This window comes from Papio anubis, chromosome 11 (genome assembly GCF_008728515.1).
Source record: "Papio anubis isolate 15944 chromosome 11, Panubis1.0, whole genome shotgun sequence".
NCBI classification, from domain to species: Eukaryota; Metazoa; Chordata; class Mammalia; order Primates; family Cercopithecidae; genus Papio; species Papio anubis.
In genome coordinates, this window is record NC_044986.1 from 39,275,947 (window position 1) to 39,303,264 (window position 27,318).

Sequence of the window (27,318 nt, forward strand, 5' to 3'; positions counted from 1 at the left end):
AAGTTTATAGTATTGTGTCTTCTTTATTAAAATAACTAGGAAGAGATTTATTTTCCTGGCAATATGGTAAAACCAGAAAACCTGAATTATCTCTCACTGTAAGACAGCTATCTAAAAATGCCAGATAAAAATATAAAATATCCTTTGCCGGGCGCAGTGGCTCAGGCCTGCAATCCCAGCACTTTGGGAGGCCGAAGCAGACAGATTACCTGAGGTCAGGAGTTTGAGACCAGCCTGGCCAACTTAATTAAACCCCATTTCTACTAAAAATACAAAAATTAGCCGGACGTGGTGGCACATGCCTGTAATCCCAGCTACTCAGGAGGCTGAGGGAGGAGAATTGCTTGAGCCAGGGAGACGGAGGCTGCAGTGAGCCGAGATCCTGCCACTGCACTCCAGCCTGGGTGACAGAGTGAGACTGTCTCAAAAAAAAAAAAAAAAAAATTGGGCCGGGCATGGCGGCTCATGCCTGTAATCCCAGCACTTTGGGAGGCCAAGGCAGGGGAATCAGAAGGTTAGGAGATCGAGGCCAGCTTGACCAACATGGTGAAACCCCGTTTCTACTAAAAATACAAAAAATAGCCTGGTGTGGTGGTGAGTGCCTGTAATCCCAGCTACTTGGGAGGCTGAGACAGGAGAATCACTTGAACCTGGGAGGCGGAGGTTACAGTGAGCCAAGACTACGCCACTGCACTCCAGCCTGGGCAACAGAGCAAAAAAAAAAAAAAAAAAAAAATTTATATGTAAATATATCCTTTTATAATGGGTAGGTAAGAGGAAAAAAAAAACAAGGAAACAAATGATGAGCAATCTGAAAGCCAAATTAGCAAGTGAACTCAGTCACTTCCGCTAGCACTCAGCAACAAAAGCCCTGGAACCTCACACTCAGAGTAAGCTAAGATCTTTGAAATGATAACATAAGCTCACTGAAATGGAAAACTCGAAAGTTTCTAGCCACTAGCAAATGAAATGGACAAGCAAGCTTAACTATTTCATTACAGGACGGGTACGGAAAACAGATTAGAAGGGTCTTCATGTTATATTACTGAGTAGAAAACACAAATTGCAGAAGTGAATGCAGGCCGGAAGCAGTGGCTCACACCTGTACTCCCAGCACTTTGTGAGGCCTAGGCAGGTGGATGGCTTGAGACACCCTGTCCCTACAAAAAAATACAAGAAACAGGTGTGGTGACAGACGTCTGTAGTCCCCGCTACTCAGGAGACTGAGGTAGAAGAATCACTTGAGCCCAGGAGGTTCAGGCTACAGTGAGCTGAGATCATGCCACAGGACTCCAGCCTGGGTGACAAAGTGAGACCCTGTCTCGGACCAAAAAAAAAAAAATGAATGTATAGTATGATCATATGTGTAAATTATACCTACGTGTTAGCTATAATTATTGAGTATAAAGTAGTTCTCTGGGAGGCTGAGGTGGGCAGATCACGAGGGCAGGAGATCGAGACCATCCTGGCTAACACGGTGAAACCCCATCTCTACTAAAATTACAAAAAAATCAGCCGGGTGTGGCAGGGGTGCCTGTAGTCCCAGCTACTTGGGAGGCTGAGGCAGGAGAATGGCGTGAACCTGGGAGGCAGAGCTTGCAGTGAGCCGAGATCGTGCCACTGCGCTCCAGCCTGGGCGACAGAGCAAGACTCTGTCTCAAAAACAGGAAGGAAAAAAAAAAAAAAGTAGTAGTTCTCAGGTAGAATTATAGGTGCTTTTACATCTTCCTGTACACTACCCTTTAAAAAAATTGGTATATATTACTTTTACTGTAAAGAAATGGTTTATATCAGGGGTCCCCAACCCCCAGGCCACAGACCTATAGGGGTCCATGGCATGTTAGGAACCAGGCCACACAGCAGGAAGTAAGCACCTGTGAAGGAGGGAAGCTTTATGCGTATTTACAGCAAAAGGAAGCTTCATTTATATTTACAGCCACTCCCTACTGCTCACATTATGGCCTGAGCTCCGCCTCCTGTCAGATCAGGAGACAATATATTCTCATAGGAGCATGAACCCTATTGCGAACTGCACATCCAAGGGATCTGGGTTGTGCGCTCCTTATAAAAATCTAATGTTGGATGATTTGTCATTGTCTCCCATCATCCCTAGATGGAAAACAAGCTCAGGGCTACCACTGATTCTACATTATGGTGAGTTATAAAATTATTATTATTATTTTGAGACAGTGTCTTACTCAGTTGCCCAGCCTATAGTACAGAGGCGTGATCTCCGCTCACTGCAATATCTGCCTTCCGGGTTCAAGCAATTATCCTGCCTCAGCCTCCCAAGGAGCTGGGCCACTGTGCCCATGTAATTTTTGTATTTTTGTAGAGATGTGGTTTCACCATGTTGGCCAGGAAGGTCTCAAACTCCTCACCTCAAGTGATTTGCCCACCTAAGCTTCCCGAAGTGCTGGGATTATAGGCGTGAGCCATTACGGCCGGCCCTATTATTTCATTATGTATTACAATTTTACAATAATAAAAATAAAGTGCACAATAATTGTAATGCACTTGTATCATTCTGAAACCATCCCCCACCCATGGTCCATGGAAAACTTGTCTTCCACAAAACCAGTTCCTGGTGCCAAATGGTTGCAGACTGCTGGTTTGAATTTTTTTTTTTTTTTTTTGAGACAGACTCTCACTGTAGCACGGGCTGGAGTGCAGTGGCGCAATCTCAGCTCACTGCAACCTCCACCTCCCGGGTTCAAGCAATCCTCGTGCCATTACAGATGTGCACCATCACACCCAGCTAATTTCTGTATTTTTAGTAGAGACACGGGTTTGTCATGTTGGCCAGGCTGGTCTGGAACTCCTGGCCTCAAGCGATCTGCCTACCTCCCCCTCCCAAAGTGCTGGAATTACTGGCATGAGCCTTCAAGCTCGGCCTGGTTTAAATACTTTTTAATGCTGTACACATTTGTCAACTTTGCTAAACTCTTGAGCTAAGATTTCTGCAAATCATATTCCAAAGTTTTACCAGCACACACGCAAAACCTGACAATACTCGTCATAATTATGCAAGTCATAATTATTCCACTTACGACTTTTGTGTTTTAATTTTATGTTGAAACCATTAAGTACTTTCCTATTTCCCAGCAAGATAAACCTAAGGGTACCGCACTAAGAGGGTTCTCACACGGCCAGAGAAAGGAAAAACAAAGCAGTCAAGAATTATAAATGAATGAGGTAGAGCATTGAGGAAGAAGTTCAAAACATCAATAAATGAATTAACAGAAGGCACGAAAGAAGAAGGCACAATTTTTCAATTGTGTTATGCTAACAGGAAATTATTTAAGTAAGTAGCTACAACATCAAGAAAACAAATGAAAATATTAACAAATAGTCCAATAAGATACTCTAAAAATAACTTGTCTTCAAATACTCTTATTTGATTAAAATACGATAGGTAAATTCCGTATATTCAAAGTAACTGTCACAAATATATCTGTAATACATTCAGAGATTAGGTCTATTTCTGGATGATTCTAAGCCATATATTAAACTGCCATAAGCTTTAATTATATTGTTACAAATGACGGCCTTCATCTCAATCATTCTGTTAATAAAAGTCTCCAGATTCTACAGGTATATGCACAATATATAATTTCAACAACAACAAATTAGACAAATGCTCCCAGATGGTAAGAAAGTGGTATAAATTAAGAAAAACATATTTTATGTATTACAAAGAAAACAATGAAGATCATTTGTACCTGTAACGCATTTCGGTCTCTCATGGCTATTTCAAATGACGTGATTACCACAGGATGAATTTGCAGAGTCCCTTTCCGTTTGTAAATATTTCTTACCAATTTTTGACGTTCCTCCTGGGTTCCATGATATAACATTGTAGGAATCTGAAAAATTTTATATTGATTTATATCAAACTTAAGAACAAAATGTAAAAAATTGACTATTTAGAGAATATAAATCATTCTGAGGGAAAAAATATAATTTAAAATTTCAGTTCTATTTTTCTATAGCAAAATAAGCCAAGCAATTCTAACAAATCATTGAACTACTATGGGAGAAAAATGAAAAAAAAAAAAAAAGTCAGGCCCAACACAATGGCTCACACCTCTAATCTCAACACTCTGGGAAGCCAAGGCAAGCAGATCTCTAAAGTCTGCGACTAGTTCGAGATCCGCCTGAGCAACATGGAGAAATCCCATCTCTACACAAAATACAAAAATTAGCTGGGTGTGGTGGTACGCACCTGTAGTGCTAGCTACTCACCCAGTGGAGTGAGATGGGAGGTTCACATGAGCTACTCAGGTATGAGATAGCAGGCTCACATGAGACTAGGAGGTGAAGGCCACAGTGAGCCAGAATGGCCACTGCACTCCAGCCCGGGCAACAGAGCAACATCCGGTCTGAAGAAAAAATAAAAACAATAAAGTCATAAAAACAAATACAAGGGCCGGGCGGGATGGCTCATGCCTGTAATCCCAGCACTTTGGGAAGCTGAGGCAGGCAGATAACCCGAGGTCGGGAGTTCCAGACCAGCCTGACCAACATGGAGAAACCCTGTCTCTACTAAAAATAAAAAATTAGCTGGGCGTGGTGGTGCACACCCGTAATCCCAGCTACTTGGGAGGCTGAGACAGGAGAATCGCTTGAACCCAGGAGGCAGAGGTTGCAGTGAGCCGAGATAGTGCCATTGCACTCCAGCCTGGGTAACAAGAGCCAAACTCTCTCACACACACAACAAAAACCCATAAATACATAAAATACATATAGGCCGGGCGCGGTGGCTCACACCCGTAATCCCAGCACTTGGGAGGCCAAGGTGGGTGAATCACAAGATCAGGAGATCGAGACTATCCTGGCCAACATGGTGAAACCCCGCCTCGACTAAAATACAAAAAATTAGCCAGGTGTGCTGGTGCGCGCCTGTAGTCCCAGCTACTATACTCCAGCCTGGTGACAGAGAGACTCCATTTCAAAATAAATAAATAAATTTTATATATATATATAAAAAATGAGGCAGATGGTGACACTACTTCTAGAATTTCTCATAAGGCAAAAATGTGCAGAAGGGCTGGGTGCGGGGGTAACAGTGGCTCACATCTATAATCCCAGCACTTTGGGAGGCCAAGGTGGGCGGATCTCTTCAGGCCAGGAGTTCAAGACCAGTCTGGCCAACACAGCAAGACATCGTCTCTACTAAAAACATAAAATTAGCTGGGTATGGTGGCACATGCTTGTAGTCCTAGCTACTCGAGTGGCTGAGGCACAAGAATCGACTCAACATGGGAGAGAGAGGTTGCAGTGAACCAAGATTGCTTCCCTGTCCTCCAGCCTGGGCAAGAGAGACTCCATCTCAAAAAAAAAAAAAAACGCAGAAGGTAACGTGTATAGAAAAAAAGTTGCAAAAAACAGAAAACTCTCTTCCTCTCTTCTCAGCCTTTTGGCAAAGATCAAGTGAAGAATAAGCAGAATTTTTAATAAAATCTCTACCTAAGTCTGTCTCAGTTGAATCAAATTAACCAATGCAATGAAAATCATTCTGGAATATTTTAGGAAAGATGTCAGGGATTTCCAAAACCTATACTATACAAATTTAAATGAGGGTACTCTACAGATTAAGTCAAATCAGACAAAATATTTATACAGGAACCAATATAATTATAGGAGTTCTACAATTTAATTCCTACAACAACGAAGCATAAAAAAACATGTAAAATTATAATTTTAACATAAGGAAGCATGTCTTACATCTGGTGCAAATCTTTTGAACTCAGCCATCCAGTTAGGAAGTGTAGACAAAGGGCCACAGACAAGAAAAGGTCCTGGTACTCCTCTCTGAATCATCAATGCAATAGTAGCAATGCACTGAACTGTCTTACCCAATCCCATTTCATCTGCTAAAATGCCATTAATTCCGTTTTCCCAAAGCATCTGGATGAAATAATAGATACTGTATTTAAACTCGGATATAAGCAACTACAGGGTTACAATATTTTATTTCTTTTCTTTAAAAAAAAAAGCACACCCAAAGATGAGAATTATGTTAAAACTGATATATTCACACCATAAATTATAACAACACTGTGGAAAATCCTTTATTAAAGCCATAAAAGTGTTGGAAGTCATTAACAAGGTAATTTCCACGTCTAAAAATTCAGGTTAAAGAAATCAAAAAGTAGGTATTCACACACAAATGTATAATAATGAAACATGACAGAAATGACTCCACTTGTGGTACATCACATTATTAGGCTACTACAGAAATAAAACCAATATGTTGTATTAAAAATTACAATTCATTACCCTAAGCCATTCCATGCCTTCTACTTGGTACCATCGCATCACTCCTCCCGTGAAGTGCTTTGGTTGTTGAAAAGGTACTGGCTGACCATTACACTTCCGGACTGGGTCAAAAAAGAATTTAGTATTCTGCCTAACCGTTTGAGACAATCTATCTTTAATTATACTATTCGAATCTTTATTTTTCTGAAGATTTTCTACACAGAGATTAGTAGAGGAGTTTTCATCCTGTAGAGAAAAAAAGTTTAATAAGATGTGTTATACAAAATGCTGCTGTATGCCACCATTTATCAGAAAATGGAACTAACAAACCCTACTGAGTCCTATAATCATTAAGTATAGAAGACTAAGATCACATCTGGATTAAAAAACTGCAGACATCTCCATCCCTCTACAAATGAAAAGCTACTAAAAAAAAACAGTAACAGGCTGGCACAGTGGCTAATCCTATAATCACAGCACTTTGGGAAGCTGAGGCAGGAGGATCACCTGAATCCAGATGTCCAAGACCACCCTGGACAACATGGCGAAACCCTGTCTCTACTAAAAATACAAAAAATTAGCGGATTTGGTTGCACGCAACTGCCTGTATCCCAGCTACTCGGGAGGCTGAGGATCACTCGAACCCAGGAAGTCAAGGCTGCAGTGAGCCATGAACACAACCACTGCACTCCAGCCTGGGTGACAGCAGACTGCCTCAAAAAACTAAAATAAAATAAAATATAAAAAATCTGAGAATAACCCTTACAAATTAAAATCAGGCACATACTTTTGAAAAGATCATTAGAATTACACCTTTCTTCCAAACTTCTAATATTGTGACACTCAATAATTTATTAAACTGTTACACAGAAAATACAGTATGCATAAATAAGACGGGCAAAAGAGACGGGCAAAAGATACTAACAGATACTTTACAAAAGAAAACATATAGGCCAGGTATGGCGGCTCACGCCTGTAATCCCAGCACTTTGGGAGGCCGAGGCGGGCAGATCACGAGGTGAAGAGATCGAAACCATCCTGGCCAAAATGGTGACACCCTGTCTCCACTAAAAGTACAAAAATTAGTTGAGCGTGGTTGCATGCACCTGTTATCCCAGCTACTTGGGAGGCTGAGGCAGGAGAATCGCTTGAACCCAGGAGATGGAGGTTGCAGTGAGCTGAGATCGTACCACTGCACTCCAGCCTGGGCGACAGAGCAAGACTCCATCTCAAAAAGAAAAAAAAAAAAAAAGAAAGAAAGAAAACATACAGTCATCAAGAACATAAAAATATACTCTACTTCAGTAGTAATTAGGAAAATGCAAGTTAAAAACCACACACACTGCCATTTCTCATTTAATAAAATAGCTGAAATTAAAAAGACTATCAAATGCTGACAATAATATAAGCTGGAATTTTCAAACACTGCTGGCAAGAGAATAAATGATGCATTTACCTTGGGGGGAACAAATCTACTTTCTTATGAACATACATTTGCCATGTAACACAACAATTCCATTCCCAGGTACACAGGCAAAAAGTATGAAAACATGTCTACACATGGACTTGCATGCAAATTATTATAGCAACCTTACTCATAAAAGTCACAAATTGCAAACAACCCAAATGCCCATCAATAAGGGGATGGATGAGAAAATTGTAACATTCATTCAACAGAATACTAGTCAACAATAAGAAGAAACCAGTTATTAAAATGCTCAACAACATAAATGAGTATCATAGACATGTTGAGTGGAAGGGAAATAATAAGTTATCCTATAAAAGGTGTACAAGTGGCCTCCTCTGGGTTTAGGGGTGGAAAAATAATTAGAAAAACACAGAAGAGATCCCTCTACAATGGAAATGTTCTATACCTTCATTTGGATGGCAGTTACACAAGTGTACACAAGTGTCAAAATTCATTAAAATACAGTACTTAACAATTATTTCTTCCTGACTGACTGTAAGTTATAAAATGAAGCCAAAATCCCATGGTAAATTATAGAAGATTACATCAAGACTTTATCTTAAAAATCCAACTAAATGTTTATCTAACTAAATCTTTAAAAATCCAACTAAACTGCACCCATAAACCAGTCCTTATACTTAACAAAAGAATAAAAATCAAGACAGTTTTATAGTATAAATTTTGGACAAAATTGTATGACCAAATAGAGTATCTCTCATTTTATAAACATTACATTAATTTCCCAAAGGCCTAAAAATCTTTAATATGTAAATTAACTACTTGAAGTTCACATCCATTCATGAATATTTTCATGTCATGATTATTTTGCTTCCCTATGCAACCTGGTAATTTTCAGTACTTGAGCAATAAAAAGTGAGATAACAAGGAACCTCTCTACATAAAATGGGATAAGTGAAGAGGTTGCTCGAAAATCAAGCCTTCTCAAACAGAACTTTTAAGAAACTTAAAAAATCTTTAAGGTCTGAAGCAAGATTAAGGCATCCCTCATCAAAGGCATCCCTCACAGCTTCCATAAGATGACTCATGGTTTATATCCACATAGCTACGAGCAGTTGTATCACTGCCAGATTCACAAGTTAAAAGCAACATTGCTAGACCCATAAATTAACACTTATACATCAAGAATCATGCAATAAAATACCTAACTAAAGTTGATACATAAAAAAGAAAAATGTTGGATATGGAAGAAATGAATACATAGGTATTTTTTTAAAGCAAAGAAACGGGATAAAGTGAGAAAAATGTACACTGGTGATTACAGAAAAAGGACTAATAACTGGGGAGTAAATATGACTTCTAAACTTAATCTTATAAATCTCTTACCTCGTTCTCCTTTTTATTTTTTTTAGCCACAGACAAAATTTCCTAATAGTTTGAGAAAACAAAAACAAATTAATAATGTATGAGGTTCATTTATTTATTTATTCAACAAGCATTTATTCTGTGCTTATTTTGCCAGGCAATGAGGATGAGATTCTCAAGATAATTAAAATATAGAGATCTAAAACTAGTGGTCTTCAGGCAGAAATAAGCCTATAAACATTACTGGCTCATAATATTTCATAACATTCTAAGCTAATTTGGGAACACTTATACAATGGGATATTTCATCAAATACAGTGGTTTTCCAGCTTTTCTTTCTTTTAGTCTGAGATTAAGTACAAATTCACACATGGCAACAAACCTCTAGTCCTGTGGTCAGCAAACTACAGCCTGTACACCAACTCCAGCTAAGCGAATACATAGGTACTTTTTTAAAAGCAAAGAAATGGGATAAATTGGAACAAAGTCGGCCTCACTTGTTTACGGTTTGTGTATGGCTGCTTTCAAGTGACAATAGCAAAGTACACGGTTAAGTAGTTGCCCACAAAACTACTCGAAAGCTAAAAATATTTACTATCTGGCTATTTACAGAAAAAGTCTGGCAAACCATGTTACAGCCCACTTTAGACCTCTGTGGATAGACATCTGAGTTTGCATTCCTGGGTAAGAGGCAAAGACAGATAGATTAAAAATACAGAATAAAGTGCTCTGATTTTGAAGTACCTACTAGATGCTGATGGTAAGGAGACAAATAATACCTGAGTGTCACTGGGTGGCTTAGCAAATAATTATCTTACATAAAATTATCTAAAAAGTTGTCACCAGGCTTCATCATTCAAGATAGTGAGGGTAGATTTCAAGCAGAGAGAATACAGAAGGTATAGGGGATGAAGTAGATTCAAAACAGCATTATCAAATTTAAGATTCATAGAAGAGTAACAGGACATGTAAGTAGGTGACACACACACATATATACACACGGGAATATGTGTATATCGTGTGCATATGAAGTATTATACACGTATAGATATTCATATTCTAAGGCTGAGGCTAAAAGGAATTTATACCAGGAACTGATAAAGCTGTCCTGTAAAATGAGTAGATAAAATGAAACTTTTGAAAGAACAATTTAGAAATAAATCAAAATCTATAAATAGCACCAATGAAGTATTCTTATTAAAAATCAAGCATGGGCAACATGGTGAGATCCCATCTCTACAAAAAATATAAAAGTTGGCTGGGCTTGGTGGTGCACACCTGTAGTCCCAGCTACTCAGGAGGATGAGGTGGGAGGATTGCTTGAGCCCAGGAGTCAGAGGTTGCAACGAGCCGAGATGGCACCATTGCACTCCACCCTGGGCAACAGAGCAAGACCCTACCTCCCTCGACAAAAAAAACCAAAAATTAAAAAAAAACCTTAACCACAAACTTCTGTATTTAACTTATAGTTACTATAGTTAACAGGAAACACAAGAGGCAGAGAAATCATGGGGATACAATCAGTAAAGTCCAGAATGTGGGGAATTATACAGAATTACTCATTTTCTTCAACAAATAATGTTTCTTAAAAAAGATGAGGCCGGGCGCGGTGGCTCAAGCCTGTAATCCCAGCACTTTGGGAGGCCGAGGCGGGTGGATCATGAGGTCAGGAGATCGAGACCATCCTGGCTAACATGGTGAAACCCCGTCTCTACTAAAAATACAAAAAACTAGCCGGGCGTGGTGGCGGGCGCCTGTAGTCCCAGCTACTCGGAGGCTGAGGCAGGAGAATGGCGTGAACCTGGGAGGCGGAGCTTGCAGTGAGCCGAGATCGCGCCACTGCACTCCAGCCTGGGTGACACAACGCGAGACTCCCTCTCAAAAAAAAAAAAAAAAAAAAAAAAAAAGATGAGAGACACTCTACATCTAAAAGAGAACTAAGACACACATTAATCAAACGCAATTTATGTAACTTTTTTGGATCCTGATTTGAACCAATCATTTTTTAAAAAGGTATGAGCTAAGCAGATCACAGTGGGAAGTGCCTATACTCCCTGTACTGCTACTTGGGACACTGAGGCAGGAGGATCATGTGAGCCCAGGTGTTTGAGGTGTAGTCACTATGACAGTCTCATCAATACAGCAAGCCCCCATCCCTAAAAATAAAAATTAGCCTATTGAGAAATTTAAATATTAAGGAATTACCATTGACTTTCAAAAGTGTGATAACTGTATTGTGGTTATGGCTCAAAAGTCTTGGCCAGGCACGGTGGCTCACGCCTGTAATCCCAGCACTTTGGGAAGCCAAGGCGGGCAAATCACAAGGTCAGGAGTTTGAGACCAGCCTGGCCAACACGGTGTCAATACTAAAAATACAAAAAATTAGCTGGGCGTGGTGACAGGCACTTGTAATCACAGCTACTTGGGAGGCTGAGACAGGAGACTCGCCTGAACCCAGGAGGCGAAGGTTGCAGTGAGCTGAGATCCCGCCACTGCACTCCAGCCCAGGTGACAGCGTGAGACTCCATCTTAAAAAAAAAAAAAAAAAAAATTCTTGCTCAGCTTTTTCTAAAAATATCCCAGAATTAAAAAGTGATTGGTTGGGCAGGGTGGCTCATGCCTATAATCTCAGCACTTTGGGAGATCAAGACAGGCGGATCACCTGAGGTCAGGAGTTCGAGACCCACTTGACCAACATGGAAAAACCCCGTCTCTAATAAAAGTATAAAATTAGCGGGGCGTGATGGCACATGCCTGTAATCCCAGCTACTCGGGAGGCTGAGGCAAGAGAATTGCTTGAACCTGAGAGGCAGAGGTTGCAGTGAGCCGAGATCATGCCATCGCACTCCAACCTGGGCAAGAAGGGGGAAATTCCATCTCAAAAAAAAAAGTGATAAAGGTGGACATTCAATGTACTATCCTCTAAATATTTGTAATTTTTCAGATTTTCCATAATACAAAGAAAAAGAATATACATATACGAAAATGTTAGTGATTATCTGTTTGACAGCTTTTCAGGTGATTTTCTTGTATTTTGTTTAGTCTCAAATTTTTCTACAAGAAAATGCAATTCCTTGTGAAACCATAAAAAGTAATAGAGGTTATGAGTGATTAAATTTGCTTCAGAAAAACCAATCTGGTACTCTTGACAATGAATGAGAGCTATACTAGGATTATAAAAATCAATTAAGAAACTACTAACAATAGGGCAGAGTAAGGGCATAAACACCAGAGTAGCAGCGAATGAAATGACTCACAGAAATTGATAAAAATCTAGATATATAAGGAAATTCAGATAACCTCCTAAATTCTGTTTTGAATGACACAGTAGATACTGGTTCTGACATTAACATCAAAGAGAAAACAAAAGAGCAAGATTGGGAAGAAAAAGAGGAAAAGATAAATTGTTTGCTTTGGGCTAGATTATCAATTTCAAAGATCCCAATAAATTCAACTGACAGACGTAAAACTGCTCAACTGCACAATGTGTAAGGAAATACGTACAGGCTACTCTTTAAAAAAAAAAAAAAAAAAAAGGGCCGGACGCAGTGGCTCACGCCTATAATCCCAGCCCTTTGGGAGGCTGAGGAAGGCGGATCATGAGGTCAAGAGATTGAGACCATCCTGGCCAAAATGGTGAAACCCCATCTCTACTAAAACTACAAAAATTAGCTGGGTGTGGTGGCACACACCTGTAGTCCCAGCTACTCGGGATGCTGAGGCAGGAGAATCGCTTGAGGCGGAGTTGAGCTGTAGTGAGTCAAGATTGCAGCACCGCACTCCAGTCTGGCAACAGAGCAAGACTCTGCCTCCAAAAAAACAACAAAAAAAAACAGGATCTCATTCTCTTGCCCATGCTGCAGTGCAGTAGCACATTCACCTCACTGCAGCCTTGACCTCCCCAGGCTCAGGTGATCCTCTTACCTCAGCCTCCTGTGCAGCTGGGACCAAAGCTGTACACCACCACGCCTGGCTAATTTCTTTTTTTTTGTAGAGACAGGATTTCACCATGTTGCCCAAACTAGTCTCAAACTCCTGGGCTTAAGCGATCCTCCCACCTTGGTCTCCCAAAGTGCTGGTATAACAGGTGTCAGGCATCATGTCCAGTCCAGCCTACTCTTAAAAAGCTTAGAAATAGGGTGGTGCAGTGGCTCACGCCTGTAATCCCAGCACTTTGGGAGGCCAAGGTGGGTGGATCACCTGAGATCGGGAGTTCGAGACCAGCTTGATCAACATGGAGAAACCCGATCTCTACTAAAAATACAAAATTTGCCAGGCGTGGTGGCACATGCCTGTAATCCTAGCTACTCAGGAAGGCTGAGGCAGGAGAATCGCTTGAACCTGGGAGGCGGAGGCTGCAATGAGCCAATTCGGTGCCATTGCACTCCAGCCTGGGCAACAAGAGCGAAACTCTGTCTCAAAAAAAAACTTGGAAATAAAGAATAGAAAACAGGACAATCTAGAAAGACTGGTTCAAAAATTTTTGTTCTGCAGACACGAAAACACAATGTATCTATAATTGAAAGGCAAAGACCCAGTGAGGAAGGAAAAGGTGAATAAATAGATGGGATAATTTGGAGGAGCAGGGTTCACAGTGACAGAACATTCAATAGGGGTAACACATCTCCAAATGTATTTGTAGATTTAGAGATTCTTCAGCAAGTAACGTGAGATGCAAACAATGAAAAGAATTTAGGCAAAGAGGAAAAGAGAGCAGGAAATTCAGTAAATACACAGAAGAAAGAAATAACAGTAAATGAAAGAATAACTGGTATAGGGTCAGGCATGGTGGTTCACACCTGTAATCCCAGCACTTTGGAAGGCAGAGGCAGGCAGATCACTTTGGGTCAGGAGTTTGAGACCAGCCTGGCCAACATGGTGAAACCACCTCTCTACCAAAAAATACAAAAACTTAGCCAGGCGTGGTGGCACGTGCCTGTAGTCCCAGGTGCTGGACTACTCAGGGAGCTGAGGTAACAGAATTGCTTGAACTGGGAGACGGAGGTTGCAATGAGCCGAGATCGCGCCACTGCACTCCAGCCTGGGCCACACAGTGAAACCTTGTCTCAAAAAAAAAAAAAAGAAAAAGAAAAGGAAAGAAAGAAAAACTGATATGCCCACAGATCTCTGAACACACTAGCCAAGTGATTCACCAAAATGAAAATTGCTTAAAATCTTTCGATAGCTTCCTACTTTACTTAGGGCAGCCTTAAACTCCTGACCATGCTTACATCTATAGCTTCATCCTTCCTTCATCACTCTTTTCACTTATATACAAATTGGAGGCAAATATAATTTCCTTCAAGTTTTTTTAAACTGCCAGTCTCTCTTGACCCTGGATATTTGTTCAATGCTTTAATTTCTTCCTAAAACACACCCCCCCACTATCTTCCCTGTAATTTACTCTTTCCCTATTAATCCCACCTTTAAATAATTTAACTTTTATCCTTCAAGTCACAACATAGATATCATTTCCTTTTCCTAGATGAAAACGTTCAGGAACTGCATGCCTGAGTGAAGAGGCCCTCTAATACGGTATATAAACATCCAATTACCAACCAGGCACAGTGGCTCAGACCTGTACTCCAAGCACTTTGGGAAGCCGAGGCAGGAGCCCAAAAATTCAAGACCAGCGTAGACAACATGACAAAACCCCATCTTTACAAAAAATACAAAACTCAATCAGGCCTGGTGGCACATGCACAGAGTCCCTGCTACTGGGGAGTTTGAGATAGGAAGATCACTTGAGTCTGGGAGGTTGAGGCTGCAGTGAGCTGAGATTGTGCCAGCTGCATTCAAGCCAGGGTAATAGAAACATTGTCTCAAAAAAAAAAAAAAGTTCAATTTCATTTACTACTTACTCCTATATATCTCTCTGTATGTAGGCTAAGGTGAAGACAGCGTTTACCTTTCTTTACTAATGGATTTCATCCACCTATGACAAAGTTTGCTCCAAACCAATATTCCACAACCATTTAACAAATTAAATAAACAGCTGTATGACTGGCTAAACTTCACTATGGCATATTAAAAGTGGTTTTTCCTTTTTGAGTCGGAGTTTCACTCTTGTTGCCCAGGCTGGAGTGCAATGGTGCCTGCCATCTTGGCTCAACGCAACCTCCGCCTCCAGAGCTCAAGCGATTCTCCTGCCTCAGTCTGCCCGAGTAGCTGGGATTACAGGCATGTGCCACTACGCCCAGCTAATTTTGTATTTTTAGTAGAGATGGGGTTTCTCCATGTTGGTCAGGCTGGCCTGGAACTCTTGACCTCAGGTGATTCTCCCACCTTGGCCTCCCAAAGTGCTGGGGTTACAGGCATGAGCCACTGTGCCCAACCTAAAAGTGTTTTAAACTGCAAGTTGAATAGATACCATAATCAATTTCGGTGGGCCCTAACTTTTTTTTTTTTTTTTTTTTTTTGAGACAGAGTCTTGCTCCGTTGCCCAGGCTGGAGTGCAGTGGCACGATCTCAGCTCACTGCAACCTCTGCCTCCCAGGTTCAAGCAATTCTCCTGCCTCACCCTTCTGAGTAGCTAGGACTACAGGCACGAGCCACCATTCCCAGTTAATTTTTGTATTTTTAGTAGAGATGGGGTTTCACCATGTTGGCCAGACAGGTTTCGAACTCCTAGCCTCACGTGATCCACCCGCCTCAGTCTCCCAAAGTGCCGGGATTACAGGCGTGAGCCACTGCTCCCAGCCCCCTGACAATTATTTTTCAATGAAAAACTATCAGGCCGGGCGCGGTGGCTCAAGCCTGTAATCCCAGCACTTTGGGAGGCCGAGGCGGGCGGATCACGAGGTCAGGAGATCGAGACCATCCTGGCTAACATGGTGAAACCCCGTCTCTACTAAAAATACAAAAAACTAGCCGGGCGTGGTGGCGGGCGCCTGTAGTCCCAGCTACTCGGAGGCTGAGGCAGGAGAATGGCCTGAACCTGAGAGGCGGAGCTTGCAGTGAGCCGAGATCGCGCCACTGCACTCCAGCCTGGGTGACACAGCGCGAGACTCCGTCTCAAAAAAAAAAAAAAGAAAAACTATCGCTGCATCCCTAAAGGAAAAATATTACGTAAATTTTTCTTATGAAGAGCTAAAAAGTCTGAACTTCAGGTAAAAGAACAACAGTAGACAATAGAGTTGTGCTTTTTATTAAATATAAGAATGTGGCCGGGAGTGGTGCCTCACGCCTGTAATCCCAGCACTTTGGGAGACGAAGGTGTGAGGATCACCTGAGGTCAGTAGTTCAAGACCATTCTGGCCAACACGGCAAAACCCTGTCTCTACTAAAAATACAAATAGGTGCCTGTAATCCCAGCTTCTCAGAGGCTGAGGCATAAGAATTGTTTGAATCTGGGAGGCAGAGCTTGCAGCAGTGAGCCTAGATCGTGCGTGCCACTGCACTCCAGCCTGGGGACAGAGCAAGACTCTGTCTCCAAGAAAAAAGAGAATGTGACACATTAAAAACATGCTAAGGAATTGGTTTGTCAGAACTGAAGATGCTCTAATTCATTCATATTTTGAAGCAAAAAGTGAGAAATGAAAAAAAGAAGTTGGTTTTAGAAATGAGCATATGATTTCAGTTTCGTAAAAGTCTTCAACAAAGAACAAGAATAAAGTTCTTAAGACAAGGTTAGGGGTTACAAAAAGTTAAATTATAGTAACAATTTCTGACTAGGCCAGGCTCAGACTCCTTTAACAAGATACCATCTTTTTCCCTAAAACACTTCTCTGCTCTGGTCATTGTCTTTACCACCTTACCCTTTCCCTTTACCACAGAGCTCCACCTCAAAAAAAAAAAAAAAAAAAAAAGTCTATGAAGGTCAGATGACATTAGTTTCAGATTAGTCTCAAGTCTACTGTAGGTTGGTAGATAGCTTCAAACATTTTGGCAACTTCATCTATAAATGATATATAATATTAAATTAAAAACATATTTGATGTGATATTGAATATTCAATCCTTACAGCTTTAAGGTGGTTTAAAACCTACATTTTACTCAACATCAAATGTTAGGTACCCTCTCCCTTTTATTTTTACCTCTTTTGACATGACCTCTGAAATATTGTATGATTCATCTTCTCTTCCTCTTTTTTTCCTCATAACTATAAAAAAAAATTTTATTTTTGATAGCAATTAAAATAGAAATATAAACATATATTATTCAAAACTAGAATAAGGATGTTTACCTGGCTTCTCTTCGCTTGCATCGATTGAATTTTTACCCTACAAAACAAGGATTCAGAATATTGATTTTACTAATGAACTTTATAGTATTATACATTAAAAGGCACTGATTAACTTGAGGAAAAAAATGTTTCTTGCAGTTGAGCCACATTCACATATAATTTTTCACTATTATACTTACCTACATGTAATATTTTCGGTATTTCCCTACTACAACTTGTTCATAATCTCTGCTTTTTCCCAACGGTTCTACTTCTGTCCATTATTTTTCCATTTAGAAGAGAAATTTCAAAATTAAACACAGTTGGCATTTCGTTTGTTTTTTGGAGACGGAGTTTCACTCTTGTTGCCCGGGCTAGCGTGCAATGGTACAATCTCGGCTCACTGCAACCTCTGCCTCCCAGGTTCAAGAGATTCCCCTGCCTCAACCTCCCGAGTAGCTGGAATTACAGGCACCTGCCACCATACCCGGCTAATTTTTGTATTTTTAGTAGAGATGGGGTTTCACCATTTTGGCCAGGCTGCTCTTGAATTCCCGATTTTAGGTGATCCACCCGCCTAGGCCTCCCAAAGCGCTGTGATTACAGGTGTGAGGCACTGCGCTCAGCCCACAGTTGGCATTTTTATTTAGAAATACCATGTACATCTTTATACATTACGCTAAAGATATTCAATAGGTAGGGAATTGAAGGAATATTCATTGTGAATGAAATTCATACATTAAATATAACCCAAAGCAGAAATAAAAGAGAATACTAACTGAAAATTATTAGTGAGGAAGGTAAGGGAAATGAGATGTTAAGAAACAGTTTCTGGCCAGGTGCAGTGGCTCACGCCTATAATCCCAGCACTTTAGAAGGACTAGGTAGTAGACTGCTTGAAGTCAGGAGTGCAAGACCAGCTTGGGCAACAAAGCAAGATCCCCATCTCTTTAAAAAATGTAAAAATTAGCTGAACATGGTGGTGTGCACCTGTAGTTTCAGCTACTCAGGAGGCTGAGGTGGGAAGATGGCTTGACCCCAGGAGTTCAAAGCTGTAGTGAACTACTATGGAGCTACTGAACTCTAGCCTGGGCTACTGAGACATCGCCTCTAAAAATTTTTTTAAGTTTCAAAATAAGAGTTGGGAAACTATTATATCAAGAATAGGTGAACAATATGTATGATAAAATGACAAAAATATATATATAATGAATTTTTAAATTAAGTTACAAAGTCTGAAGATTAAACAAGAAAATACCGAAAAAGGACTGGTGCCATTAGAGTAGGCAGAACAGTTGACACCTTTAAGAAAAAAGCAGAGGGGAAAAAAATCAAAACCCTGATATAAACAGCTAGGTGGAATAAAGTGAAGGATATATTAAAATTAACAGGTTCAAGAGCAGGGAATAAATGACTAAGCCAGTAAAATTATCATATAAATAAAAACATGTTGTTCAAAACCCCTAAGTAAGGCCAGTTGTGCTAGCTCATGCCTGTAATCCCAGCACTTTGGGAGCCAAGGTGTGGGTGTGGGGGACAGCTTGAGCCCAGGAGTTCGAGACCAGCCTGGGCAACACAGTGAAGCCCTGTCTCTATGAAAATAAAAATCTGAAAAGCTCTAGGTCTCTGAAATTAGCAAGTGAGTCAAGAATCAGCGGTTTTTTTGTTTTTTGTTTTTTTAGAGATGGTGTCTTGCTCTGTCACCCAGGCTGGAGTCCAGTAGCATGAGCTCAGCTCACTGCAACCTCCGCCTCCCAGGTTCAAGTGATTCTCCTGTCAGCCTCCCAAGTAGCTGGGATTACAGGTACCTGCCATCATACCCGTCTAATTTTTGTGTTTTTGGTAGAGACTGGGTTTCACCATGTTGGCCAGGTTGGTCGCCAGCTCTTGACCTCAGGTGATCCAGGATTACAGATATGAGCCATCATGCCCAGCCCATTTTTATTTTTTTAATACTCTCTCTCAGTAGACTCAGTATTACCAGTTTTATTTATTTATTTATTTATTTAGGAACAGAGTCTCCCTCTATGGCCCAGACTAGAGTACAGTGACACAGTCTTGGCTCACTGCAACCTCTGCCAACCGTGTTCAAGTGATACTCGTGCCTCAGCCTCCCAAGTAGCTGGGACTACAGGCACATATCACCACGCCCAGCTAATTTCTTGCATTTTTAGCAGAGACAGGGTCTCACCATGTTGACCAGGCTGGTCTCGAACTCCTGGCCTCAAGGAATCCATCTGCCTCAGACTTCCAAAGTGCTGGGACAGGCGTGAGCCACCACACCTAGCAGTATTACCAGTTTTAAATAATGGGTTTTGTTGCAAAATAGTCTGCAAAATACTTTATCAGGCATTTTAACATCACCATTAACTAGCCTAAGAATCAAATAACTGGACTTAATCTCAGTACTTTGGGAGGCCAAGGCAAGAGGATCATGAGATCAGGAGTTGAAGACCAGCCTGGCCAAGATGGTGAAACCCTGTCTCTACTAAAAATACAAAAATTAGCCAGGTGCGGCGGCAGGCGCCTGTAATCCCAGCTACTTGGGAGGCTGAGGCAAAAAATTGCTTGAACCCAGGAGGTGGAGGTTGCAGTGAGCCGAAATCACGCCACTGCATTCCAGCCTAGGTGACAGAGCAAGACTACATCTCAAAAAAATAAATAAATAAAAATAAAGGCAGTTTAGCATAGAAGCTAAGTAGAAGTTCTTAAACTAATCCTGGGTTCAAATCCATAATTTTCAGCAATTCTCATTTCAGACAATGAGAGTCAGCTCTCATTATCTGCAGTACTTGTGGTTCAATAAAATCACTATGACTAATGACTTACTGCCCCTAGGAAAAATACAACTGGGTCCCTGACTCTGGTTATGACATTTTCAACCAACAATACACAACCCTGTTTTCTTTGTGTTTCTGTTTTTAAAGATATCTTATTTAATATATATGTTGATTAATACTGAACTCAGGGCCGGCCAAGCACAGTGGCTCACGCCTGTAATCCCAGCACTTTGGAAGGCTGAGGTGGGCAGATCACGAGGTCAGGAGTTCGAAACCAGCCCGTCCAATATGGTGAAACCCCGTCTCTACTAAAAATACAAAAATTAGCCAGGCATGGTGGCACACACCTGTAGTCCCAGCTACTCGGGTGGCTGAGGCAGAAGAATTGCTTGAACCCAGGAGGTGGAGGTAGCAGTGAGCTGAGACTGTGCCACTGCACTCCAGCCTGGGCGACAGAGCAAGACTCTGTCTCAAAAAAATAAAAGTAAAAATAAAAATAAAAATAAAAATTGAACTCATGGCCAACAGCACTGTACCTAATGCCTAAATGAAGCTTACCCAAGACACACTTTCTCCATATGGCACAGTTTTTTTGTACTTAGAAACACTAGACAGCACTTTGGTACGCTTGGGGGCCATTTTAACAGCAAAATCACCAGGAAAAGCACACAAAAATGCAAAAATCATGGTGCTAAATGAAGACCATGAGAAGGACATATGCTTGACATACATACAGTAGCAACCCATGTTTGAGCTGAGCTTGGAACATATGTATTGGAAGACTAAAATTATTTGCTGCTCTGAACATAAGCATGTCCAAAAATGACCATGACAGTGTTAGGAATCTTGACTCTGGGGTTACAAATAAATTTAAGTGAGTTGGCAAATTCACAAACATAGAATCCTTGAATAATGAAGAATGACTGTTCTTTATCTCCTTGCATCAGCCTATTTATGTAAAATGGGGGAGAAAAGTACCTCTACCTAATAAGAACTGTTGTGAGAGTAAGAGAAAACAGGCTGGGCATGGTGGCTCATGCCTGTAATCCCAGCACTTTGGGAGGCCGAGGCGGGTGGATCACGAGGTCAGGAGATCAAGACCATCCTGGCCAACACGGTGAAACCCCGTCTCTACTAAAAATACAAAAAATTAGCCAGGCGTGGTGGCGGGCGCCTGTAGTCCCAGCTACTTGGGAGGCTGAGACGGGAGAATGGCGTGAACCCGGGAGGCGAAGCTTGCAGTGAGCTGAGGCGGCAGAGCGAGACTCCATCTCAAAAAAAAAAAAAAAAAAAAAAACCCAAAAAAAAGTTAAAGTTTCCACAGTCTAGTGGAAAGACAAACAATAAATACAAAAAGTTAAACAGATGATCAAAAAAGTCAGAAGAATACAAAAGTATTTCTTCAATATTTAAATGACATAAAAAATATTCTGGCTGGTTATATTACCTTTTTAACTTTTAATGACTCCTTTTTTCTCTCCAATTTTTCTTTCTTCTTCTGTTCCTGTAAGATAATTTTTTCTTATGTCACAAGTGGGAAGTGCAACATTAAAAAAAAAAAACACATATCAATTATCAAATAACTTATGTTTACAATGAGAAACTAAGGTCTATCATAATTAAAAAACAGGGAGGAACTTGTACTTCAACAAGCCTTTATGGACTAATGGGACAGATTTACCATCCTGCCTTAAACTAAAATCCAGATAAAATTTATTAAACAGTGGTTTTCAGACAACATGCAGTAACGAACTATAAACATTGACAAAAGGGAAACAAGGTTAATCTTCTGACTGCCCAGCTTATTGCCTGATACAATTTTGAAGTACAAATAATGGAGAAAACTCCAAACAGAGCCCAACAGTCTCTTTGTGTTGAGGAGACAGAACCCAAAACTTAAAAAACAAAAAACTTAAAAAACAAAGCAGTAGCATTCCCAGGGTCAAGTACCAGAGAGGACAGAGCTGCACAAAGGCAGCTGTTACCTCTCTCTCGGGCTGACTACTGGTAAGTGCATGGTAACCAAGGCCAGGAGAAAAGTCACTAGAAAGAAGTAGGTGGAACCGCTCATGTTCCAAGGGGTCAGGCATAATAAGGTATACCTCACATTCTCTCAGCCAAAGTGGAAAGTCCTCTTAATATAAAGGGCATCAAGTACAGTGCTCAAGAAAGGGATCAACTTATTCCTAGACTAAAAGCTATTCTAGACATACTCTTACAAATGTTTAAAAGACACCAAAAATTCAAACCATTTCCAAGAGGTGATGAAAGGGGTAGATGCTGTGTAACTCATTAAGTTCAGTATTTGTTTTTCCATTTGTTTTACTTTACCATAAAAAAGCAATAAAAGGGTTTCAAACAAAGGAAAAAGGAGATTTTATAAACACAGCAAAATTTAAACTGATAATTGGTAAATGTGGGTGATGGGAACACAGGGACTTACTGTATTCTCTCAATTTGCACGTTTTTAAATCTTCATAACAGTCTAGTGCAAAGACAAACAATAAATACAAAAAACGATGTATATCAGATGAAAAGTGCAATGGGAAGAACAGAACAAGGTAAAGAGAATCAGGTGTGTCAGCAACTTTCTTAAAATTGTGAGGGCAGGTCTCATCTAGAAACCATTTAAGTCAAGGCTTGAAGATGAAGTTAAGCCATGCAGTTATTTAGAGGAAGAAGGTTCCAGGCATAAAATAGCAAGTGCAAAAGCCCAAGACAGGAAACACATCTGGAGACAGGTCTGAAAGGTAATGGGATTGAGGGAGGCAATCAAATTGCTTACAGACATATAGATATTATCAGGACTTTCACTTTTCAGAAACAACATAAGCTAGGAGACAGTGAAACATCTTTAAAGTACTCTAAGAAATAAAGTACTAAAGAAAAACAATTCTTTACCAGTAAAAATGTATTTCAAAAATGAAGGTAAGTGAAGACATTCAGATATATGAAAGCTAAAAGAACACATCACCAACAGAAAATGCAAATGAACCTATAATAACAGAAAACCGATCAATTGGCTATCTGTGGATAGACCATGGGGTAGGGATGGGGAAGAAGAATTATAAATGAGCCGAAAGAATTCTTTGGAATCAGTGGGTATGTCCACTATCATGATTGTTATGTCTTCACAAGTATATCCCTATATCAAAACTTAGGGAATTGTACATTTTAAATATGTGCAGTTTAGTGTATGTCAATTACACTCCAATAACGACATTTCTTAATAGAATCCTTCTCAGGAATAAAAAGAATAACCTACAGAAAAACATGACATGAATTAATCTCAAAAATACACTGAGCAAAAGTAACAAGACAAAGAGTGCATATGTGCAAGAATATTGAGAAAAAAAAAACTCAGTTTCTCCCTACACACTCAACAATCAACACAAAAGACTTCTGTGACCCAATGTGTGGGGGTTTTCCCTATACACCAAAAAGCATTTCTGCAGTGACACCGGCTAGGTGTCCTCTATTGTAATTAAATTCTGACACTATCTACCGTGTGACAGCACCATACCCCATAGGTTGAGGGTTCAGTCCCCAAGACTTTACCTACCAGTTCCAGATGCCAATCACAAGGCCCAAGTCACTTTACCTGTGCTTCTGACTGAACAGCTATAAATCAGGGTTCCCACAAGCCCCTCTTTGGGTTTGACTAATTTGCTAGAGGAGCTTACAGAACTCAAAGAAACACTAAAGTTTATTGGTTTATTATAAAGAATATGATAGTCCCGGCGCAGTGGCTTCACACCTGTAATCCCAGCACTTTGGGAGGCCAGGGTAAGCAGACCACTTGAGCCCAGGAGTTCTAGACAAGCCTTGGCAACACGGCAAAACTGTGTCTCTACAAAAAATACAAAAATAAGACAGACATAATGGTGTGCTCCAGTGGTGCAATCTCAGCTCACTGCAACCTCCGCCTCCCAGGTTCAAGCGATCCTCCTGCCTCAGCCTCCCAAGTAGCTGGGGTCACAGGCACACACCACCATGACCGGCTAATTTTCATATTTTTGGCAGAGACGGGTTTTCACTACGTTACTCAGGCTGGTGTCGAACTCCTGGGCTCCAGTGATCCACCCACCGTGGCCTCCCAAAGTGCTGGGATCAGAGGCGTAAGCCACAGCCCCCAGCCTGTTGTGTTTTATTTTTGAGACAGGGTCTTGCTCTGTCACCCAGGCTAGAATGCAGTGGTGCCATCACAGCTCATTGCAGCCTCAATCTCCTTGGCTCAAGCCTCCTCCTGCCTCAGCCTCCCAAGTAGCTGGGACTAGAGGCACATGCCACCTTACCTAGCTAATCTATCAGAGATAGGGTTTTGTCATGTTACCCAGGCTGGTCTCAAACTTCCGGGCTCAAGCAATCCACCCACCTAGGCTTCCCAAAGTGCTGGGATTACAGACATGAGCCACGCCCAGCCCTTTTGGGATTTTAATGAAGGCTTCATAACATAGACATGATTGATTCAATCATGACCACTGGTGAACAACTTAACTTTCAGTCCCCCTTTTTTCCCTCAAGGTTGAGGGTGAGGCTAAATCCCAACCCTCTAATCCAGGCTTTGTCTTTCTTAGGCTTCCATCCTGAAGCTACCTAAGGGCTGCTAGCCACTGATCATTAGCATTTTAAAAAAAAACACAACGTTGAAGATTCCAAGAATTTTAAGAGTTCTATACCAGCAAATGGTGATGAAGACCAACTATTTACTCATAAAAGCACAATACCATGATTTCATTTATACAATTTTCTAGGAAAAAACAATACTGGTCTATAGTGACAGAAAGCACTGTGGTTGCTGGACACCAGCCATTGGGATCACTGTCAGCACAAGACAATTTTTTGGAGTTCATGGAAATGCACTGTGTCTTGATTGTGCTGGTGGTTACACAGATCTATATATTTACTAGTCAAACTCAGCAAACTGTACACTTAAAATCTGTATATTTTAGTGTATATAATGTACACTTCAATAAAGCTATTTTTAAATTTTTTTAAGCTTTCACTTATAGTCAGTTACATATACATACCTCTAATTGTTGCTGTTCCATTTTCGTCAACAAAAATTTGGAGTAGATATTGCTTTTTTCAAGCAAATGTTGAAGTCTACGGTACCGAATTTCTGTCGACTCTCTATCCCAAGACATGCGAGCCTATCCAAAGAGAAAACTTCCATAATTATGAACACTTTCTGACATACATTGATTTTTTTTGGCATAAAGTTTAATAAAAATGGCTAAAGTAACATTTTTTAAACCAAACACTTTTTCAAACCAAAAACTGGAATAACTGTTAAAAAGAAAAGTTTTTGGGTTCCACAGGCAATCTGATAGATGCAGTTTGTATATCAAAATATTATAATTTCAAATATTGAACACATGGTTTCTGGCATCTACTGAGTTGGAAGGTCTGTTTAAAAAACAACTGAAGGCCGGGTGCGGTGGCTCACTGGCTCACACCTGTAATCCCAGCACTTTGGGAGGCCAAAGCGGGAGGATCACCTGAGGTCGAGAGTTCGAGACCAGTCGGACCAACATGGAGAAACTCCGTCCCTACTAAAAATACAAAACTAGCCAGGCGCAGTGGCGCATGCCTGTAATCCCAGCTATTTGGGAGGCTGAGGTAGGAGAATCACTTGAACCCGGGGAGGGGGCAGAGGTTGCAGTGAGCCGAGATCACACCACTGCACTCCAAACAAGAGCAAAACTCTATATCAATTAAAAAAAAAAAAAATTGGGGCGAGGCACGGTGGCTCACACCTGTAATCCCAGCACTTTGGGAGGCCGAAGAGCATGGATCACCTGAAGTTAGCAGTTTGAGACCAGTCTGGCCAAAATGGTGAAACCCCATCTCTACTAAAAATATAAAAATTAGCTGGACGTGGTGGCACATGCCTGTAGTCCCAGCTACTCAGGAGGCTGAGGCAGGAGAATTGCTTAAACCCGGGAAGCCGATGTTGCAGTGAGCTGAGATGATACCACTGCACTCCAGCCTGGGTGAAAGAGGCGCCATTTCAAAAAAAAAAAAAATATGTAGCCATTTTCAATCTTAAGTGTGTAATCTGCTAAAACACTGATGTTGTGGTTCCATGTTATTACATTACCTTGTTACGTACAGAGAAGGGAAATTTTTGATTAATTTTGCACTTGACCCTCATAAAAAGTAACTGCCGGCCGGGCGCGGTGGCTCAAGCCTGTAATCCCAGCACTTTGGGAGGCCGAGACGGGTGGATCACGAGGTCAGGAGATCGAGACCATCCTGGCTAACACGGTGAAACCCCGTCTCTATTAAGAAATACAAAAAAAAACTAGCCGGGCGAGGTGGCGGGCGCCTGTAGTCCCAGCTACTCGGGAGGCTGAGGCCGGAGAATGGCGTAAACCCGGGAGGCGGAGCTTGCAGTGAGCTGAGATCCGGCCACTGCACTCCAGCCTGGGTGACAGAGCGAGACTCCGTCTCAAAAAAAAAAAAAAAAGTAACTGCCTAGGTGACACTAGGAAATTCTAAGACAAGTTTTCAGAGTCTCTCCCTGTTTGAGATGAATAAACAAGTTTATCTGGATAGAACATTTTAGAAAAATACTATGAACACAATTCATCCTAACAATCAAAACAGACATCTAGCCAAGATTAACATCCGCACCCCATTTTTTAAGGCAGGGTCTCATGCTGTAAATGGTGTAATTGCAGCTTACTGAAGCCTTGAAATCCCAGGATCCAAGGACCCTCCCACCTTAGCCTCCAAAGTAGCTGGGACTCTAGGCAGATGCCACCATGCCCTGTTAATTTTTGTATTTTTTTTTTTGTAGAGGCAGGGTTTCGCTTTATTGGTAAGGCAGGTCTCCAACTCCTAAACTCAAGAGATTCATCTGCCTTGTCCTCCTAAAGTACTGGGATTATAGGCATGTGCCACCATGCCCAACCAAGATTACCAATTCGGTAACATCGATCCAGCCTAGTAAATCAACAAACATGTACTGCAACAATTATATAAATTACATAACTGGTAGAAGACAGAAAGTCTGATTTATACAACAAATGAGGCATTAATATATCTGAAAACAACAAGTATTAAAGACAGATACACATAGCAGCAAACTGTACAGTACTATCTAAATCCTGGAAAAGTCTAAGAATCACTAAGATCAGAGAAGTCAGATTTCAGGAAATAGATAACATCTGAGGGGTCTGAAGGATAGATAAATGAGAGCAGAAGAACTCAAGTTTTGTCAATTACTGTAGAAGTTCCTGAATTAAGCAACATTGGCCTCAGCAACAGCACTAAAAATCACACTTAACTTTAGAATTAAAAATACTTTCAGAGAT

General features: G+C 40.9%; 1 protein-coding gene across 2 annotated transcripts in view; it reads right to left on the reverse strand.

Annotated features, from left to right (window-relative positions):
* The window catches only part of HELLS (helicase, lymphoid specific), a 55,497-nt gene that overhangs the window by 21,862 nt on the left and 6,317 nt on the right, over window positions 1-27,318 (reverse strand). For both annotated transcript variants that reach the window (XM_021943493.2, XM_021943494.2), the window contains exons 3-10: window positions 25,027-25,149; window positions 21,444-21,500; window positions 17,238-17,274; window positions 17,089-17,153; window positions 9,074-9,115; window positions 6,283-6,507; window positions 5,728-5,910; window positions 3,723-3,866 (exon numbers count right to left, since the gene is read on the reverse strand). In XM_021943493.2, coding sequence (XP_021799185.1) covers window positions 3,723-3,866; window positions 5,728-5,910; window positions 6,283-6,507; window positions 9,074-9,115; window positions 17,089-17,153; window positions 17,238-17,274; window positions 21,444-21,500; window positions 25,027-25,149 — 876 coding nt within the window. The remainder of the gene's footprint in view (window positions 1-3,722; window positions 3,867-5,727; window positions 5,911-6,282; window positions 6,508-9,073; window positions 9,116-17,088; window positions 17,154-17,237; window positions 17,275-21,443; window positions 21,501-25,026; window positions 25,150-27,318) is intronic.